The sequence below is a fragment of the Eleutherodactylus coqui genome, chromosome 5, assembly GCF_035609145.1.
Source record: "Eleutherodactylus coqui strain aEleCoq1 chromosome 5, aEleCoq1.hap1, whole genome shotgun sequence".
In the NCBI taxonomy this organism is placed as follows: Eukaryota; Metazoa; Chordata; class Amphibia; order Anura; family Eleutherodactylidae; genus Eleutherodactylus; species Eleutherodactylus coqui.
Window position 1 is genome coordinate 109,269,658 of NC_089841.1, and position 19,019 is coordinate 109,288,676.

The 19,019-nt window shown below is 45.4% G+C and overlaps 1 protein-coding gene across 1 annotated transcript in view; it reads right to left on the minus strand.

The window, feature by feature from the left end:
• SKIC3 (SKI3 subunit of superkiller complex) overlaps positions 1 to 11,497 on the minus strand; it is a 114,102-nt gene extending 102,605 nt beyond the window's left edge. The window contains exons 1-6 of the mRNA XM_066603004.1: positions 11,408 to 11,497; positions 7,256 to 7,356; positions 6,215 to 6,358; positions 4,029 to 4,120; positions 764 to 839; positions 59 to 199 (exon numbers count right to left, since the gene is read on the minus strand). Of these exons, the coding sequence (XP_066459101.1) occupies positions 59 to 199; positions 764 to 839; positions 4,029 to 4,120; positions 6,215 to 6,358; positions 7,256 to 7,345 (543 nt within the window). The 5' untranslated portion in view covers positions 7,346 to 7,356; positions 11,408 to 11,497. The remainder of the gene's footprint in view (positions 1 to 58; positions 200 to 763; positions 840 to 4,028; positions 4,121 to 6,214; positions 6,359 to 7,255; positions 7,357 to 11,407) is intronic.
• Positions 11,498 to 19,019: the final 7,522 nt, after the last annotated feature.

Sequence of the window (19,019 nt, forward strand, 5' to 3'; positions counted from 1 at the left end):
TATGTATATATAACATACTAGCACAGTATCTTGATGTCAAGAGTTAGCAGTAATTTACCATTTGTTGCGTCTCATTGTCTTGTAGTTCGATCTCCTCTCCCAGTAGCTCAGTCAGCTTTTTCCAAAGTTGGTAAAGTTCATCCTTTTTAATGTCTTCATCTTCCTTCATCTTGATCAACTGTTGCCATGCATGTGCCGCCTGCCACGAAACGTTATTGCAACAATCACGGATCAAACACTACAATGAAGGCGTTTTGCATCTTTTTGTTGAACTACATACTCGTAAAGCTTTACATCACATTGAAGAGTTGGGACACTTGATAACAGACATATAACTAGGGTCAATCAGCTGACTTGTAGGGGCAAGCTGTGCTCCTGTAAGCATCACACCCTCTTCATTGTTAACCAGGTGCAGAGCCCTGTTTTTGGAAGTAGTTGTAGCTGGTATTGTACCCCATCCCCATTTACTTGAAAGTGACCAAGCTGCAGTACTAAGTACAGCCACTGCAAATGTACAGCGCTGTTCTTGGTAAACAATAAAGAGGACAACACATTGGAGTGACACGGCCTGTACAGTCAGCTTATCGAAATATCCTAAAAGTAAAATGACATTAAACATCTTCTCTCACCACCTCCCAAAAATGTTACAACTGTAGGGGCAGACCAGACATTGGCAATGTACTATAGCCCATTTCTCATTACAACAATTCATTGGCGTCATCGACAGGCATTCAAGCAATTGTAATATTAAATCTAATCTCACCTGTAAGTATTTCTTCTCCTGCTGATACAGCTCTACCAACTTTTTACAAACTTCGCACCACTTTTGCTTGTCAGAACTGAAAGAGTAACAATTGGATTACAGAACGGCAAATGAATAAGCATATATATATATATATATATATACACACACACACACATTTTTTCGTGTGACTTTTCAAATAAGAAAATAAAATACGCTAGTTTTTACACTGACCACTGGTGCACACGTCCTATTTTCTGCAGTTTACATGTCTCCTTTGTGGTTGAGCTTTAGACAGGGTCAGGAGAAGACGTGGGGTTAAAGGGGCATTCCAATGCCTCAAAGTGAAAGTTATATGCTTCGTAGGGCAACAACATGCATGTAAAGCTTAAATATAATGTTAGAACTTGTTTTACAGAGGTGCAGATATATTGTTTTACTTGTGGCCTTCCCCTCTGCTTAGTTCTCCATTGGTATGCGGAGGTGACAACCTGTATGCTCTGCTGTTTTACTGGTCAGGCATGCGCAGTGCAGTTTTCATTCACAATCATTTGGGCATTTAACAGATGACAGCTCCTATTTTCCGGCATGAGATCTAGAAGAGGTAGGTTTAGCAACACTATACACATACGGACAGGAGAAGTTGAAGGGGTTTCCGAAGCTCCTTCTCCTAGTGTACGCACAATCACTTACATTGAAGCTCCTTTTATACAAAATGTCCTGTACTTCCAGGGAAATAGAAGAATATGTATGTAATCATCCCACCACACTGACTAGGAAGGTACAGAAAATAGGGTGAAAGCTTATAAAGTCATTACATAAAAAGATGACAGACTGCTATTCGCATGCTGCAAGTTATTTCTGCCTAAGTCTACCCACAAGTGTTTCTGTACCTACAATGTACAATTTACCAAAATTGACCAAATTGTGTCTTTCTTGCTGGAAGTTACGGTATGTCACGACTATTATGCCGTTAGCAGTCACTTATATGGACAGAAATGTTTTTGTTTTAAAAAAAAAGTCAAATGTTCTAATGCATCAGACGCAATACATGTAAAGAAAGACAGTTATATGACTTCTCTGTGCATTGCAGACAAAAGAAAAACATCCCAGGACATGTTTTACTGCTATGATATACTTAATAAGGCCTCGGTCACACAACCGTTTTTTGGTCCGATCTGCAGACGCGCTTGCGATCTGCAGATCTATAGACCAAATGCATCCCAATGGGATCGGTCACATGTCCGCTTTTTATGCGGATGTGCGATCAATTATAGGACACAACAATTCGCAGAACGCGCCTATCTGCGTTCTGCGCATCACTGTGTTCTATATATGCGCTAAATGGGGCCGGCTGCAGCAGCGCCGACCCCATTGAGAACATATACTAAAGATCGTTCTCCTCTGCCACAGCTGTAACAGCTGTGGCAGAGAAGAACGATGTTCGCCCATTGAATTCAATGGAGCCGGCAATACAGCCGGCTCCATTGAAAGCAATGGGCTGCCGGTGAGCGCGGGATGAATTTTCGAGAAGGGCTTAAAAATATAAGCCCTTCCCTGAAAATCATCCTAAAATGTGTAAAAAAAAAAAAAATGTATACTCACCTTTTCTCAGCAGCCGAAGTTCAGCCGCGGCCGGCCGGCAGTTCTCCTGAACTGCTCTCTGTAGTATTCAGCAGCCGGGGATTTAAAATCCCCGCCTGCTGAATGAGCTTCCTCTGATTGGCCACAGCCCTCACCAATCAGAGGCAGCTCTCACTCACACCCATTCATGAATTCATGAATGGGTGAGTGAGTGCTGCCTCTGATTGGCTGAGCGCAGGGACCAATCAGAGGTAGCTCTCAACTATTGAATGACAGCTGAGAGCTGCCCCTGATTGGTCCCTGCGCTGAGCCAATCAGAGGCAGCACTCACTCACCCATTCATGAATGGGTGAGTGAGAGCTGCCTCTGATTGGTGAGGGCTGTGACCAATCAGAGGCAGCTCATTCAGCAGGCGGTGATTTTAATTCCCCGGCTGCTGAATACTACACAGAGCAGTTCAGGAGAACTGCCGGCCAGATGCGGCTGAACTCCGGCTGCTGGGAAAAGGGGAGTATACATTTTTTTTTTATTTTTACACATTTTAGGATGATTTTCAGGGAAGGGCTTATATTTTAAGCCCTTCCCGAAAATTCATCCCGCGCTCGCCGGCAGCCCATTGGTTTCAATTGATTCCAATTGGTTCCAATTGAATTCAATGGGCAAACATTGTTCTCCTCTGCCACAGCTGTGGCACAACTGTGGAAGAGGATAGCGGGCAGTGTGGGGCGGTTTCACTGAAAACGCTGCTAAGTGCAGCTTTTTCAGCGAATCGTTGGCCCCGGTCACGCGATTTGCGGATGCGCATCCGTTATGCGATCCGCAAATCGTGGGAAAAAACGCCCGTGCGACTGAGGCCTCAGAAAGACAACTAAACTGTGCCGGTGCACACAAGCGTAATATGTAACAGGGTGCCTATGGACTGCTATAGGTGCACACTGTACCTCGGATTTTGTAAGCTGTTTTTTCTAGGGTTATGGAAAAATCAATACACACATCTTATTAAGTCACTACAGAAAAAAATTATGCACTTATCTTTTTTTTGCATTAAGTTTTCATTCTCATGCATTTAGAAAGCCTCGGATTTGGTTTGAAGGCTCTCCAACATTCACATTTCTGGCTAGGGGTTGTTTTCCAGCACAAAGCTCAGATCCCCTCCCCTCTTCTCTTTTTCTCATAGCCTGTGTAGCATAACCACTCCCCCTCAACACTACACAGCTATTTCTCTATCCTCTCTCATAGCAGCTGCTGGTCCTGTTCACCCTCACAGCTGAAAAGAGCAGAAAGTTCCCCCACAGTGAATTACAACCCTCTATAATAGCCGCTATCTCTGTTCTCCTGCTTTCTTCCACCATCCCTAGCATTGTCATACAGCCCTTTGTGGAAAGGCAGTGTATACACATTTATAGTAGGGGAGCAGGCTAGGGAAGGAGCGCTGTCAGTTTACTCAGAATTTGTTAGGATTTTAGTCCTCCAGTCTGCAGTGCTTTGGAAACCAGTACAAGCATAGAAATCAAGCAATCTTAGTTTCCAAAAACACATTAATTGGAAGAAAAAGTATGGAATCGTTTTATGGGGGGTTTTTTTGGGGGGGGGGTGCTGTTTCATGTTATTGCTGGGAATACCCCTTTAAGACTCGAGCCTAACAGAAAACAAGCATAACATCTCCACAAGGCACACATGATACACACACATATAAACTCACCTTTTGTAAAGTTCCAACAATTTTTGGTATACATTCGGTAAATCATCTTGAAAATCTTTCTGGGTGACCTTCTCGTACAGATTTACCAACCCCTACAAATGGCCAACAAAAACTGGATTAGACCAACATAATTACTTACTGTACTGTGAAATTAGAGCTGTTTTACTGTTGATGATATATTAGCTCTAACATATTTGTGCTTTTCCTTGCACATCAGCGCTCCGGCCACGTGCTGATCAGGATACTGCACCACAGCCTCACTTAAAGGGATTTTATCACCAGGTGCATGAAGTTTGTCTTCGAGCCATACTCTGAGTCACAGAGGTGGGCCGTGCCAACTTCTCGCCCGCAACATGCAGACTGACAATGCTCTCACCTTTTTTTAGGGAGAGAACTGTCACTCTGCATCATCTGGGCAGGAAGAGACCAGCGTGGCCCAACTCTGTAATTCAGGGAACAGCTCCAAGTCAACATTCACGAACCTGGTGACAGAATCCCTTTAAGTCAACAGGGTTGGCTGCAGATCCCTGGACTGCCCGAGACCAGAAGTGTCATGGTGGAGGAAATGAAACAGTGTGCCACAACTGCTTCCCCTTCATTCACAACATAATGGTGGTCTCAGAGGTAAAATCCCCATGTTACTAAAGTGATGACATGTCCTAGCGATATGACATAACCTCTTAAGAACTTCTGAGAGCACTGATGAATAATCTATAACGGGGGTGTCAAATTTATTTTCACCATGGCCCACATCAGCTTTATGGTTGTCTTCAAAGGCCGTGATTGTACTTGCATAGTAAGGACTCGTTCACATAAGCGTATTTGCACGCATAATATACAGTGAATATAACCCGTTGATTTCAATGGGATTGCACATGTCCTACTTTGGTACGTATTACGCACCGCAATAGGCAGTTGAAAAGAATGAGCAGGAGCAAATATGCAGTGAATACACTGGAAACTTGCGTATTTGCGCACTATTTCAATTAGTCAGTCTGTGCTCTTTTTTTTGTGTGCAAATACGCAGAGTGTTCGTGCACATAAAAATACGCCTGCAGTTCTCAGGCTGCTCCGGCAAGTTTTGGCGCATAAATACACACGTATTTTTACAAAAAGTAATAGTGACCTCACTAGTAACAGTTTGCCCTATATTGGCCCCAGTAGTAATAGGGACCCCCATAGCAGTCCCTACAGGCTTTACACTCACCCCACCTGCAACTCCAATCCAGCAGCGGAAGTCACTGCTGAGTCTGTGACCGCTGATCTTTCACCTTGGTGCAGATGTCAGCGGTCAAAGACCCTGCATTGCCAGACCAGAGCTGCAGGCGGGGTGAGAAGAATACCTTTAAAGGAGTTATCCAAGCAGCGCCCACCGGGATATACTAGGGTCAGAGTGGAAGCACTGCTCCGACCCTGGTGTATCCTGGCGGGTGCTACCTGGATAACTCCCTTAATGTTTAATGCATGGCCAGTAGGCCACATAAAATTAGGCAGTGGGCCAGATTCATGTTTGACATATGTGCTCTATAAAATAATTACATATCACCTCATACTTTTTTCAATTAAAAGGGTTATTTCCATCTCAGGAATCCTATTTCAATGTGTTCAAAAATCGCAAAACAATGCATTCACCCAAAACATGTTTATTTCCAAACTACTCCGTTCTCCAGATATCGATTCTTCTGCTCCCCATTTGTTTACTGCTGGTTGCCAGGGAAACCAACCATCTCTTCTATGGAAAGAAATAGCAGAGCAAAACAGTAGTTGGTGGACAGGCTGAAAACTAGTCTGCATGCTCTCCTGAGATCCCGGCCACCAGATCTAGATTTTAAAAATGTGCAAGCGCCAGCCTCGTCTGCTATTTCTTTCCATAGAAGAGGTGTTCGGTTTCCCTGGCAACCAGAGGACAGAGGAATCGATATCTGCAATATCTGGAGAACAGAGCAATTTTGGAATGAACATCTTTGTAAGTGAGTGCATTGTTTTGAGATTTCGAACACTATGAAATCTGATTCACAAGATGGGAACATCCCTTTAATATCAGCCTGCAGCAATTTTCATTTTCCCGTCATTTATTGATGATCATTTCTACACAGCAATATATGTATGTCCCCATCTGTAGCGCAGCAAGTTCCATGTAATGGGCCTACACTAAGATTCCCCCCCTAACCTATTCTATACTCTACCTGCCAGGCCAACAGCTGCTCTGGTTCAATCTCTGTCGCCTTCTTGTAGGCAGCTTGAGCCTGATCCGGTTGCTCCAACTCAGACGCTGCCAATCCAATGAAAACCCAGGCATTGTAGTTATTCTTGTCTAGCTTCAGCACCGCCTATACATGGAACAAGGCCAAAACAAAATGCAGAAAAGGATTAATATTGTATTCTAATCTGTGTATACTCCTAACGCCATATGTTACACAGTTAGCATTCTGCCAACCGTTTGCACACACAGATTGTTTTTTCGAATGGTACTATTTAATGTATTGCACAACTTTTAAAAGTTTGATCTCTTATATCTCATACTGCAGTACCTTCAGCTTTATATATAGTATATAATACTTTCAGTATTGCAGTATATGACATTCTGCCCTATCAGACATTAGTACATGGAAGCTCTAGAGACCATCAGAGGATCCCTGGCTGCAGTGACAACCATATGACACCTTGTGATCTCATCGCTAGGGGACTATTCAGGAGCCGCGAACATTGAACGGAGCATTTAAAGGGCTCAGAGCTACGATGAGCTTACACCAGCTATGTACGGAGTGGGAATAGCTGCCGATTCCGCTCCATGCAAACCCTGTGCACCCAGAATGTACATAGATGTCTCGCGTTGCGAAGGGGTTAAAAGTTCTATATATACCTGTAAGAATGATCTTTGCACCAAATGGAATATTTTCTACAATAATAATAAATTAGGAAACAGCTGTGTAATTCTCTAATGGCGCATATTATATACAGTGGCCCTTAATTCCAACAGTACACATCAAAATGAATGCAATAGAACGACTAACGGAATTTTCCACGCTGTAAGAAAAAAAAAAAAGAGAAAGCAGAGTCCCCAGAAAGTTAAGAATAAATAGCTTTTTAATATACTTACTAAAGTAATTCCTGCAGAAATCTACAACAGGGCGAGGTCTGTGAGACTCCACGTCCGCAGGTAAAGGTTAATCAGGACTTATTATTGGCTCCATAACTGATAATATCAGGCTGTGACAAAGTCTTACCTTACAGTGCTTCAATGCGTCTTTGTACTCCTTATTCCTGATTGCATCTCTGGCACTTTTCAATTCCGCCTTCACTTCTTTACTTGACATGATGACTAATGCTGCAGAGAGAAACAACAGTGATTTAATGCTCAGAATACCTAGGAGACACCGGCTCTCAAGCCAAAAAACAGAGGAGCCAAATAAAAAATGTACCTGCCAAATGTACACTACCGTTCAAAAGTTTGGGGTCACATTGAAATGTCCTTATTTTTGAAGGAAAAGCACTGTACTTTTCAATGAAGATAACTTTAAACTAGTCCTAACTTTAAACAAATGCACTCTATACATTGCTAATGTGGTAAATGACTATTCTAGCTGCAAATGCCTGTTTTTTTGTGCAATATCTACAAAGGTGAATAGAGGCCCATTTCCAGCAACTATCACTCCAGTGTTCTAATGGTACAATGTGTTTGCTCATTGGCTCAGAAGGCTAATTGATGATTAGAAAACCCTTGTGCAATCATGTTCACACATCTGAAAACAGTCTAGCTCGTTACAGAAGCTACAAAACTGACCTTCCTGTGAGCAGATTGAGTTTCTGGAGCATCACATTTGTGGGGTCAATTAAACGCTCAAAATGGCCAGAAAAAGAGAACTTTCATCTGAATCTCGACAGTCTATTCTTGTTCTTAGAAATGAAGGCTATTCCATGTGAGAAATTGCTAAGAAACTGAAGATTTCCTACAACGGTGTGTACTACTCCCTTCAGAGGAAGGCACAAACAGGCTCTAACCAGAGTAGAAAAAGAAGTGGGAGGCCGCGTTGCACAACTAAGCAAGAAGATAAGCACATTAGAGTCTCTAGTTTGAGAAACAGACGCCTCACAGGTACCCAACTGGCATTTTCATTAAATAGTACCCGCAAAACACCAGTGTCAACATCTACAGTGAAGAGGCGGCTGCGGGATTTTGGGCTTCAGGGCAGAGTGGCAAAGAAAAAGCCATATCTGAGACTGGCCAATAAAAGAAAAAGATTAAGATGGGCAAAAGAACACAGACATTGGACAGAGGAAGACTGGAAAAAAGTGTTGTGGACGGATGAATCCAAGTTTGAGGTGTTTGGATCACAAAGAAGAACGTTTGTGAGACGCAGAACAAATGAAAAGATGCTGGAAGAATGCCTGACGCCATCTGTTAAGCATGGTGGAGGTAATGTGATGGTCTGGGGTTGCTTTGGTGCTGGTAAGGTGGGAGATTTGTACAGGGTAAAAGGGATTCTGAATAAGGAAGGCTATCACTCCATTTTGCAACGCCATGCCATACCCAGTGGACAGCGCTTGATTGGAACCAATTTCATCCTACAACAGGACAATGACCCTAAACACACCTCCAAATTGTGCAAGAACTATTTACAGCAGAAGCAGGCAGCTGGTATTCTATCGGTAATGGAGCGGCCAGCGCAGTCACCAGATCTGAACCCCATTGAGCTGTTGTGGGAGCAGCTTGACCGTATGGTACGCCAGAAGTGCCCATCCAACCAATCCAACTTGTGGGAGATGCTTCTAGAAGCGTGGGGTGCAATTTCACAAGCTTACCTCAACAAATTAACAGCTAGAATGTCAAAGGTGTGCAATGCTGTAATTGCTGCAAAAGGAGGATTCTTTGACGAAAGCAAAGTTTGATGTAAAAACAATGTTATTTCAAATACAAATCATTATTTCTAACCTTGTCAATGTCTTGACTCTATTTTCTATTCATTTCACAACGCATGGTGGTGAATAAGTGTGACTTTTCATGGAAAACACAAAATTGTTTGGGTGACCCCAAACTTTTGAACAGTAGTGTACTTATGTATAGGAATATCTTATTATTAATAACCTGGGCTGTTCTGACCAGACTGTTAGTAGATGTTGGGATTAGTGGATGTGTGAGGGCACACAAGGCGACAGAACACCAGTAAAGAGGATGGTCCGACAAGTACAGCAGCTCCAACTGTTTAGTTGTGTGCCATTAATAGAAAGGTGGCATGACCGTTACCGGCCCTGTGTCTGTTGGACCCATTCCAGGCACTTGGTCTCACCGCACCCATTATCTGTATGGCCTCTGACACCCACCCACTGTCACCTCTGTTTGCAGTCGTGTCGTGAGCAATGAAACTGAACTGCTGCGGAGTGGAACCGGGTTGTCTTCAGGTTTAGTTTGGGCACTGAAGACGGCCATGTTCATGTCGAAGGTGCATGCGTGCAGCATGCCGCTGGTGCCCAAAGCACATTTGCTGTGCAGAAGAAAGAAGATCCATTCTCTACAGAGGAGAGCCCCGCAGCGTCCAGACAGGTGAGTATAATGTATTTTCTGGCCTCATGTCTGCGGGCCGGGTGGAATCCGCTGCGGGATTCTGCACGGGGACATGAGGCCTAAAGGGGCTTGTATCAGAATATCAAGTAATCCCCTACCCACAAGATAGGGGTAATTAGCTGACCCCTGCTCTCCTGTCACTGTGGGGGGTCACTTCTTCCGCCGCAGTGATGTCACTCTGAATAGAGCGCTGGCCAAGCATGTGCAGTCAGCGCTCTATTCATTTCAATGAGTTTGGTGTAAATACCTGACCGGATGTGGCATTCCGGTACTTAGCAGTCCCACTGAAGGTGAATGAAGTGCTGGTGTGCTTGTGCGGCCATCGCTCCACTCAGTCTCCTCCTCACTGCGGGGTGCAGTAACCCTACAAACAGGGAGGACAGGGGTCCCGGAACCCCCATTCTTGAGATCAGCGAGGGTCTCAACGTTGTGACCCCCACCAATCAGCAAGTTATCCCCTGTCTTGTGGCTTTGCTTTAACTTACTTTACTAACAGGTCCTGTAAGGGTAGCCTCGCACGGGCGATCGTGATATCGTCGCAAGAAAATTATACCGCTGCTTTTTCTCACAAAACCATGGCTGCTGCGTGCGATTTTCTTGTATGTTTTTCCCGTGAGAAATACAATAGGATTTTCTGATGTTACGTTGCATGAAAATGGCAAGTTGGTGCTGTGATGCAATAAAAAGGAGGCCCATAGGGAAACATGGGAGGTAGAAAATAGCAAAACGCCGAAAGATAGCGCATGCCGCAATGGGTTTTTCATGCAACATCGCATGAGTGAAAACATCGCAGATGTGAACGAAACCATTGAAAAGCACGGGCCTCATAATGCTGCCTGTAAAGGGAAGGGAAATGTGATTGTTCTCAGTGAGAGATAGGATACCTTATAATGGCTAACAAATATTCATGATGTTACAGCGAACTTTCCAACCATTAAATATATATATATGTATATTATATATATATATATACACACACACACACATACTTATGACAAGGCGCAGACATGGATGTGATTAATTTGCAGTTAAAATAATACTACAACAGAAATACAAACACGGAGGTAAAGGTTTTATGGTCCCTGAATTAGTGTTAGGAGATCATCAATGAATAAATGGAAGGAAAAACACATTTCCCAGAGATGAGCAGCAGTATGGCGGTCAGCAGCGCCACCGTTACATCCTATTACACTACACAGGAGGAGCAGAAACCACAGCAAATTCCCATCCACAACGCCTGAAGAGTATGGAGAGAATGCCATCAAGGCTGGGACAGCTAGGTTCATATACACACCCACCACCCATCATACAATAAGGCTGGGCCTGGCACTGTCATATGGGGCACGCTCAGGCTGGCACTGTTTTATGGGGTCATGCATGCTGGCAAAGTTATATGGGACTATATGGGGACAGGCATGCTGGCACAGGTTTACAGGGGACACTTAGCTGGCACTAGTATAGGGGACTCTCAAGCTGGCACTGTTTTATGGGGTCATACATGCTGGCAAAGTTATATTGGACTTTCAAGCTGGCACCATTATATGGGCACAGGCATGCTGGCACTGGTATATGGAGTACTCAGGCTGGCACCATTGTAGAGGAACACTTAGGCTGGCACTAGTATAGAGGACTCTCAGGCTGCAGTACTGGAGCCGGTTTATATGTACAGAGGTCTCTCTGTAGTGATGTGAGCTCTCTGCAGCAGTACATGCCACCCACAGCCGGCAGTAGCCACCAGTACGAGTACAAGGACCGAGGGGAAGAGCTCAGTAACTGCAGTCGGCATGCAAAGCCAAGAAAGTGACCGGTGTCTAACCTCACAGCCCGCCGCTATGTGTCACCGCGTACAGACTCCACCAGATGTCACATCCAGGGGCTCAAGGACCTGTGATGACGTATAGCCACGTGACCAGTCACGGAAGGAGTTGGCCAGAGCTACACTGTAAAGGACCTGTGATGACGCTCTGGTCATGTGACCAGTCACGTGTATGGGAGGAGTCAAGCCTGTACTGACCAGCTGTATACACCAGGTTGTCATGTGTTTGTTTTTTTTAACCAAACCCAGAAGTGGATTGGAAAGTAATAAATGATCCCTAGCAGGCCTCTCCCCCGGCCTCTCCCCCGGCCTCTCCTCCGGCCTCTCCCACTAATGGTTTCATTCCCAATAAAATGCCATGTGTGAAACTAGCCGCGGAGAAAACGGAGTCAGTAGCCGGCATAACTCTGCTTCCCAGTAATGTCAGCGGGAGCTCAATGCTATACGAAAAAGGCACAATAATAAAAGTCGCCTATAAGCCGGTGCAGCCGTATACCACACATTAGTAATAAAGGGAGCTGGAACCCGTCAGCAGGTAGGAGCCCCGTAATGTAGGGGCTTCTCCAGACACAAGTATGTGCATGCACAGTATCCGCACCCAATACAACCCATGGATGTCGGGGCTCTGTTCCATGATTTATTTTTTTACATGCATTTCGGTTGCGTGCAAAAACTCTGATCTGCTCTGACTGCGTATTTACGCAGCAAAGGTCCCCATGGAAGTCTATGGGAGGTGCGCAAATGTGCGATACACCGCGCAGTGCTGTGAAAAGTACATGTCTGCACCCCAGTGGGCTAAATAGCCTTTTAAATCAGGGCAAGGGCAAATGAGCAGGCCCTGCGTGTGCACAAGGTACAGCTCTATGCCAGAGAGGCACAAATCAGCCCACTCACTGTGCAGAGGCATTGTGCTGCGGTGAGCGGATTGGCGCATACATCATCTAAAGAAGCCCTAAGGCCGAGAAAATCGTGCATTATTTGTGCGTAACAAGATTCACACATATGCAGCCGGTTCTTTTGAATGGGGTCTTACACATGAGCCATGTCTTCCTGCATGCCACTGCGTTGCTATGTGGGGGGTTGGGGGTGGAAATCGCAGCATGTTCTAACTGACATCGCCCCTTATTTTCAGTGGGGCCATCAGCAGCAGCGCCAACACCATTGAAAACAATAGAAGAACTCCGCATTCCCCTGCCGCGGCTGTGACAGCTGAGGCGGGGGATTCCTTCAGCCCGCAGGGATGTGAGGCTGTTTCCATGTGAAAGAATCTCACATCCACGGGTTTCCCATGGATTGCGAGGGCGATATCGGGCCGTGGTTCACGCCCTCAACCCGTGTAAAGCTAGCCTTCTGGTACTCGTATGGCAGGTTCCCTGGAGTCCTGGGAGGTATTTCTTATACTTACCCCGGTCCCCATCCATTGCTGTCACCCCTGAACGCTGCACTCCCATTGGTTCCTTTGGCTCCGCCCTGGGGTTCTGCGTAGTGCGGCTTCTGGCAGCTGTGATGGAAGCCCATGACGAATCAAAGAGTACTAACTAAAGCTGTGTGAGCGCTCCTAAACATGGCGTCACACATCTCTCAATGGCTGCAAGAAATCTTCCTAGCATCTACCGGGGGTGGACTTAATATGTATCCTGATATTTCCTTAGTTCCCCCAGGGATGTTGCAGTGCGATCATTTCATCACTTTTATAATACTTTGTTAATCAGTATAGGGAAAAATGATTGGCCGTGCATCTTAAACTACTAAGCAATCTATGAAGAAGCGCTGAAGGCTCATCCCAAGGGCTCTTTCACACGGCGGCGGCGTTTTTACGTTCACCTGACGGTGCTGTAAAAAAGCGTGAATGGGCACACAAAGCTAACGTTTGTGCGCCCATTCAGAGGGCCCAGGCCTGGCGCATATACTCTGCTAAGCCGTCTCCCCCTTCTCTCGACAGCTCTCAGCAAGGGGAGGACGCGGGACGGCATCTAGTGTGCTAAGCTCCCGCCCCTTTTCCTTCCCTTGTCGTCAGCCAGCAATGGGACGGAGCCGGAGCTTAGCAGCTAGCTCCGCTCCCGTCCCGGGCCTCCCATTGCAAACAGCAGCAAGGGACGGAGAGGAGGAGAGAAGGGGGAGGGATTTTTGCAGTCATGCTGGTAAACTCCCTCCCACCTCCCTTCTCGGCCAATGTCATTGGCTCCCATAGGAGTCTATGCAGGGGCCGATATATTCCGGCCAGGAAGATAGTTCCAGGACTATCTTTCCTGCCCAGCGGTAATACGGCCATGTGATCAGATGATAGCGTATATATCTGCCGGCCGTGAAAACGGCATCCGATATACGCTCGTGTGAATAAGCCCAAATAGTCATACCTACCTGGAGACCTTTCCTAGGCCTCTGGCTACCATGGCTACCGATTGGCATCACAGGATTGCATTTGTAGGGGAAGTAGAAGGCCACACAGAGCCTGTGTCTTGACATCCAGCTGCCATGTTTGATATTGACCATGACATCTAGAGAGTTAAATGACCGGAATCGTAGCTTTCTCTGATCCTGACTATTAAGCCTCATGGCCATGGGCAGGTTCGATTCTGCCTGCGGGAGTCCGCAGAGGGATCTAACCCTGCCTGCGGCCGAGGACACGTTTTTACCTGTGCAGCTGATCTGCAGACCTGTCTGGGCCTTCTGTGTCCACATCTGGATCTTCTTTCTTTTGTACTGCATATGCGTGCAGTCGCACCAGCCAGGGGGCCGCGCACATGCGCAGCGCTTTTTATTTTCAACTCCTGCTTTCCCGTGGTATCCGTGGGCCATCCGCAATTGAATTGCGGACAGGCCGCGGATCAGACAAGTTGATTTAAATGAAAGCTGTTCGTGCGGGATCTGCAGCAAAGTGGAGCATGCTGCGATTTGTTTCCTGGACCAGAAGGCCCGCAGATCAAATCTGCATGCTCTAATTAAGCTGCGGGCGCCCATGCATCCCTTTGGGCAACTTGAATTGCGGATCCTGTGCACAGGTGTCCCGTGCAGATTCTGCAATTCAATCCCGCCTGTGGACATTGGGCCTTACAGTGAGAGCTTGGCTGTCAGTCCACACAGGGTTCGCAAATGTCCATCAGAGAGGCTTAACACAAGCCAGGCTATGATGTTCACTTACATGATGGGAGCTTACAAGGTAAAACATGTATGGCACCCTAATGTATATGAGCTGGGCACACCATATAGGCTTCTCCCATCCTACTGCCAACGTGGCTGCAGTTGGCAGTTTGCTGACCCCTGCTTCTTGTATTTGCCTGAACTACTACATGGGGCCACTTTGTTATTTTTTCAAGAGTCACTTTGGGTTCCCAATCCGCCCCTGGTATTTAGGTGGTTTCACATCTCTGTCTTTGTTTTCCTTTTTTTTTTAAATAAAAAAACAGAAGCAAACTGGACCCATAGAGAGAAATACACTTTTTTATCTCAGTTTGGGTTCAGTGTGACTCTGTTCCCTTGGCTGTCAGTCGAGACATACATATTATTGGTGAGGAAAGAAATTGAGGCATTTTAGGCTAACTTAAAGGGGTTGTCCCGCGCCGAAACGTTTTTTTTTTTTTTTCAATAGCCCCCCCGTTCGGCGCGAGACAAACCCGATGCATGTGTTGAAAAAAAAAAACGGATAGTACTTACCCGAATCCCCGCGCTCCGGTGACTTCTTACTTACCTTGTGAAGATGGCCGCCGGGATCTTCACCCTCGGTGGACCGCAGGTCTTCTGTGCGGTCCATTGCCGATTCCAGCCTCCTGATTGGCTGGAATCGGCACACGTGACGGGGCGGAGCTACGAGGAGTGCTCTCCAGCATGAGCGGCCCCATTCAGCAAAGGAGAAGACCGGACTGCGCAAGCGCGTCTAATCGGGCGATTAGACGCTGAAGATTAGACGGCACCATGGAGACAGGGACGCTAGCAACGGAACAGGTAAGTGACTAACTTCTGTATGGCTCATAATTAATGCACAATGTACATTACAAAGTGCATTAATGTGGCCATACAGAAGTGTATACCCCAACTTTGTTTCGCGGGACAACCCCTTTAAAGAGATTTCCAACAGGTTCACAGAATCTGACTAAAATTGAAAGAGAGGCTCTTAAATCATTACAAGATGATAAGACGATGGTGATTAAACCTGCTGGGATTGTTGTCCTGGACTATGTGGCTTATAAAAGAGAAGTCTTGAGACAATTGAATGATGAAGATACCTATTGGATTTTGAATACTGATCTCTTTTTGGGAAGTCCAATCACGGGGCACATCACTCAGTTTGACAATTCTTCCCCTCCTTGGTGATTGGTTGGAGTCTCACCAATCAAAGATTTTGCATGAAAAAAATCTATAGATATCCATATAATTCCATAAGAGTTTCTTCCTTAGGGCTTATGTCCACGGTCGTATGCGTAAAATGCCACAAGTCTCCCGTGGAGTTTTACACATACACAGCACATATACTCTACCAGCAGAGACCGCATATGGGCTGAGTATGCACTGCGCATGTTCGGGAATCTGACATTACGGACATGCGCAGTGCGATTTTTCTTTTTTTTTTTTTAATTCCCAGTTCTGTTTAGAACACGGAAGCGTATTAAAACGCTGCCCTTTCGTAATGCCTGTGTAGGGACAGCGTTTCATACGGAGCTCATAGACGGGCTGCGTATGATATGCAGAGAAATAGAGCATGTGTGTAAGGATACGCTGTGTCCACACGCTGATGTATATGGAAGAATGAAAGTCCATTGACTTTCATTGCCTCCATTCACAGTGTATCACGTGTGCTTGCAACGTACACGTAATATGCAGTGAAAAACGCCCGTGGACATTAGCCATTAGTCTACGGCCACAGTGTAATTTGCAGTAAAACCAATGTGGTAATAGAAACATTTCACCACCAGGTGATTGCATCACGGTGCATCAATGGGCTTACAGAAGAAACAGCACATCTGGCGGTCATACAAGCTCGGCCCACAGGAAATTAAAGTTGCATTATACAAGTACATGTCTCTGTGTATGTGAGTGAGGAAATATGTGATTGTTCCCAGCAAGATAAACTAAGTAATCTTGTAGATATGATACCTTTTAACCCCTTTCGTGGCACGCCCGAAAAATCTCCTAAAAATCTGTGTTGAAATGTGCTGAAGACTACCTAAACCTGCCGCCGAAGGGGATAATGACTAACAAATGTACTATGCCAGAAACCTTCGCGGGAATGTGGAATTGCCTTTAAATATGGTAACTTGCAAGTGGTCTATGTCGGTCCTTGACTAGATAAGTGCTCAGCCACAGGTAATTCTATCCTTCTCTGTTTAATCGTGTGGCGATGGGATCTCATCCTCGCTTTAAGTTTCTGTCCTGTTTTTCCAAAATAAATGGCCCCCAACAGGACATTTACTGCACATGATCAGGTACACAACATCGGACGTGGAACATGTGAATGTCCCCGGGATCTTATAGTCCTGCTGTGTGTTGGGGATCCGTATCCTGTCCGTGGTCCAGACATGTGAGCAGTTCTTACAGCTCCTTACATTATCGGGATAAGTTCCTTTTTGTGTGTCAGAGGGCAATGCACTCCTGATTATAAAGTTCCTCAAATGTGGAGATTGCCTGTAACACAGAAGCGGAGGGTCCGGGAATATGGTTTTCAGATGGTCATCCTTGTGCAGGGTATGATGCAGTTTTCCTTAGTTCCTCTAGCTGTGAATTGTAGCTCACTACTAGAGGTACACAATCTTTTCCTTCCTTCTCTGTGTATCGGAGTAGTTGATTCCTGGTATCCTGGTGGCGCTGGTGATTTGGTCATCAATTGAGGTGGGATGATAGGGAAATAGACCTGCTTGTTGCCAGCTGGAGGAAGTTATACATTGCAGCAGTGCAGGCGCCCCTTCCCTTCCAAGCCCAGTCACACTCCCCGTGGCTACGATCGTTGCTCCCCTGGTTTGGGGGCGTTAAAGGGGTTGTTCAAGAATATAAGAAATGATGAGAGCTGTAGGAAAGCTTCTAAAATAACAAACCAAAAATGATCTTCATTCCAGTTATACTAAAACTTCTGTTGGCCGCAGTGTCTCATCAGCGCTTTCCGTTGTAGGTCGTTGTCTCCCCCAGTCACCGTTGTGCAGGTTTTAACATGTTACATCAGTTAATTTGTGAAAGCTGCGGAAGAAAAAAATGGCTGCTCCACCTGTGATTTGCACTAAAGAAATGCAGCGTGCAAGTATTAGTTTATTGTGTTCTGAGAGTGTCTGGTGCCGATATTTATTGAAGACTTTGTGCAGAGTATGGAGAAAATATTTTGTCACAAGGAAGTTTTTATGATTAGGTAGAGAAGTTCAAGTGTTCTGTTATTGCATGACAATCCCAGTGCACATAGGCCTCTCACTAGCCAAGGCAGGATCCTACTGCTCACTGATGAGGGGAAAACACCCCGAAACAGCTGTCTGTGTATGGATTCTGCCTTGGATTTCAATTCCCAATCTTTGTTAAGACCTATATAAAGGGTTGGACATTGATTTGCAGGAATGCTGCCATCCAATAGGTGGCGCTGAAGAGGTATTGTTCAATCTCCTTTATTTGCAATCCAATACCACACACATACTGCAGCTCATACTGTTGACTGTCCAAAAACTTGATTTTGAGGTGTTTAAGCATCCTTTCTATAGTCCTGATCTTGCTGCATCGGACTATCACCTGTTTGGTCCCCTGAAAGAAGTCCTAAAATGAGGAAGGTTCCTGTCTGATGAAGAGGTGAAGACAACTGTGCATTCATGGCTCGCAGCTCAGTCTAAAACATATTTTAACGAGGGAATGCAGAAGCTTGTTGACAGATGGACAAAGTATATTGAAAAGCAAGGAGATTAGAAAAATAATATACTTCTCTTTTCTGCAATTTGATTAAAATACATTCTACAGCCAGAGTGCGGATAATTTTTGACTCACCCTCGTATTATAGCTACTATCATAATGTTTGTGAAATTGCAATCTTTTCGATTGAAAAACGTACACTTTTTTTAAGCCTTCCTACTACCTGTTACTCATCCAGCAGATGTACAATATCCAGCACTTCTCTTACGGTGCACGTTCGTTACCTGGCAGGAATCTAAGCAGATGGCATCTGTCATGGAATTCACAGCTGTTCTGTCTCCTATCACAGGGAGAAGCACTTGCTAATGAGGCATTAAATGGCGTCAAAGGAAAGAAGTGGGGTTTACTTAATGCTTTGTTTGGATTAGCACTCATAAAGTAAATACCTTTGACTAAGGCCGCTCTCACACATGGTATGAGCATTGATGAGGTGCGCTAAACACAGAAAACAGCAGACAGCAATTGAAAATTGCAGCACTTTCCAACACGTCCAGCACATGATTACCTCAGTGCTCAGAACGCTGCAGTAATCACAGAAAATAACGGATATGTGAGAGGGGCCTGAATCAGAAAGAAGGGAGTTTTTAAAGGGTTGCCAAGTTGTAAACTACTGATGGCCTATACTCAGGATAGGCCATGAATAGCAGATGAGTGGAAGTCCACCTCCTGTGACCCCTGCCAATCAGTTGTTTGCCAGGCCAATGCACTTTTGCACTGACCTGATTTCTGCTGGAAGCAG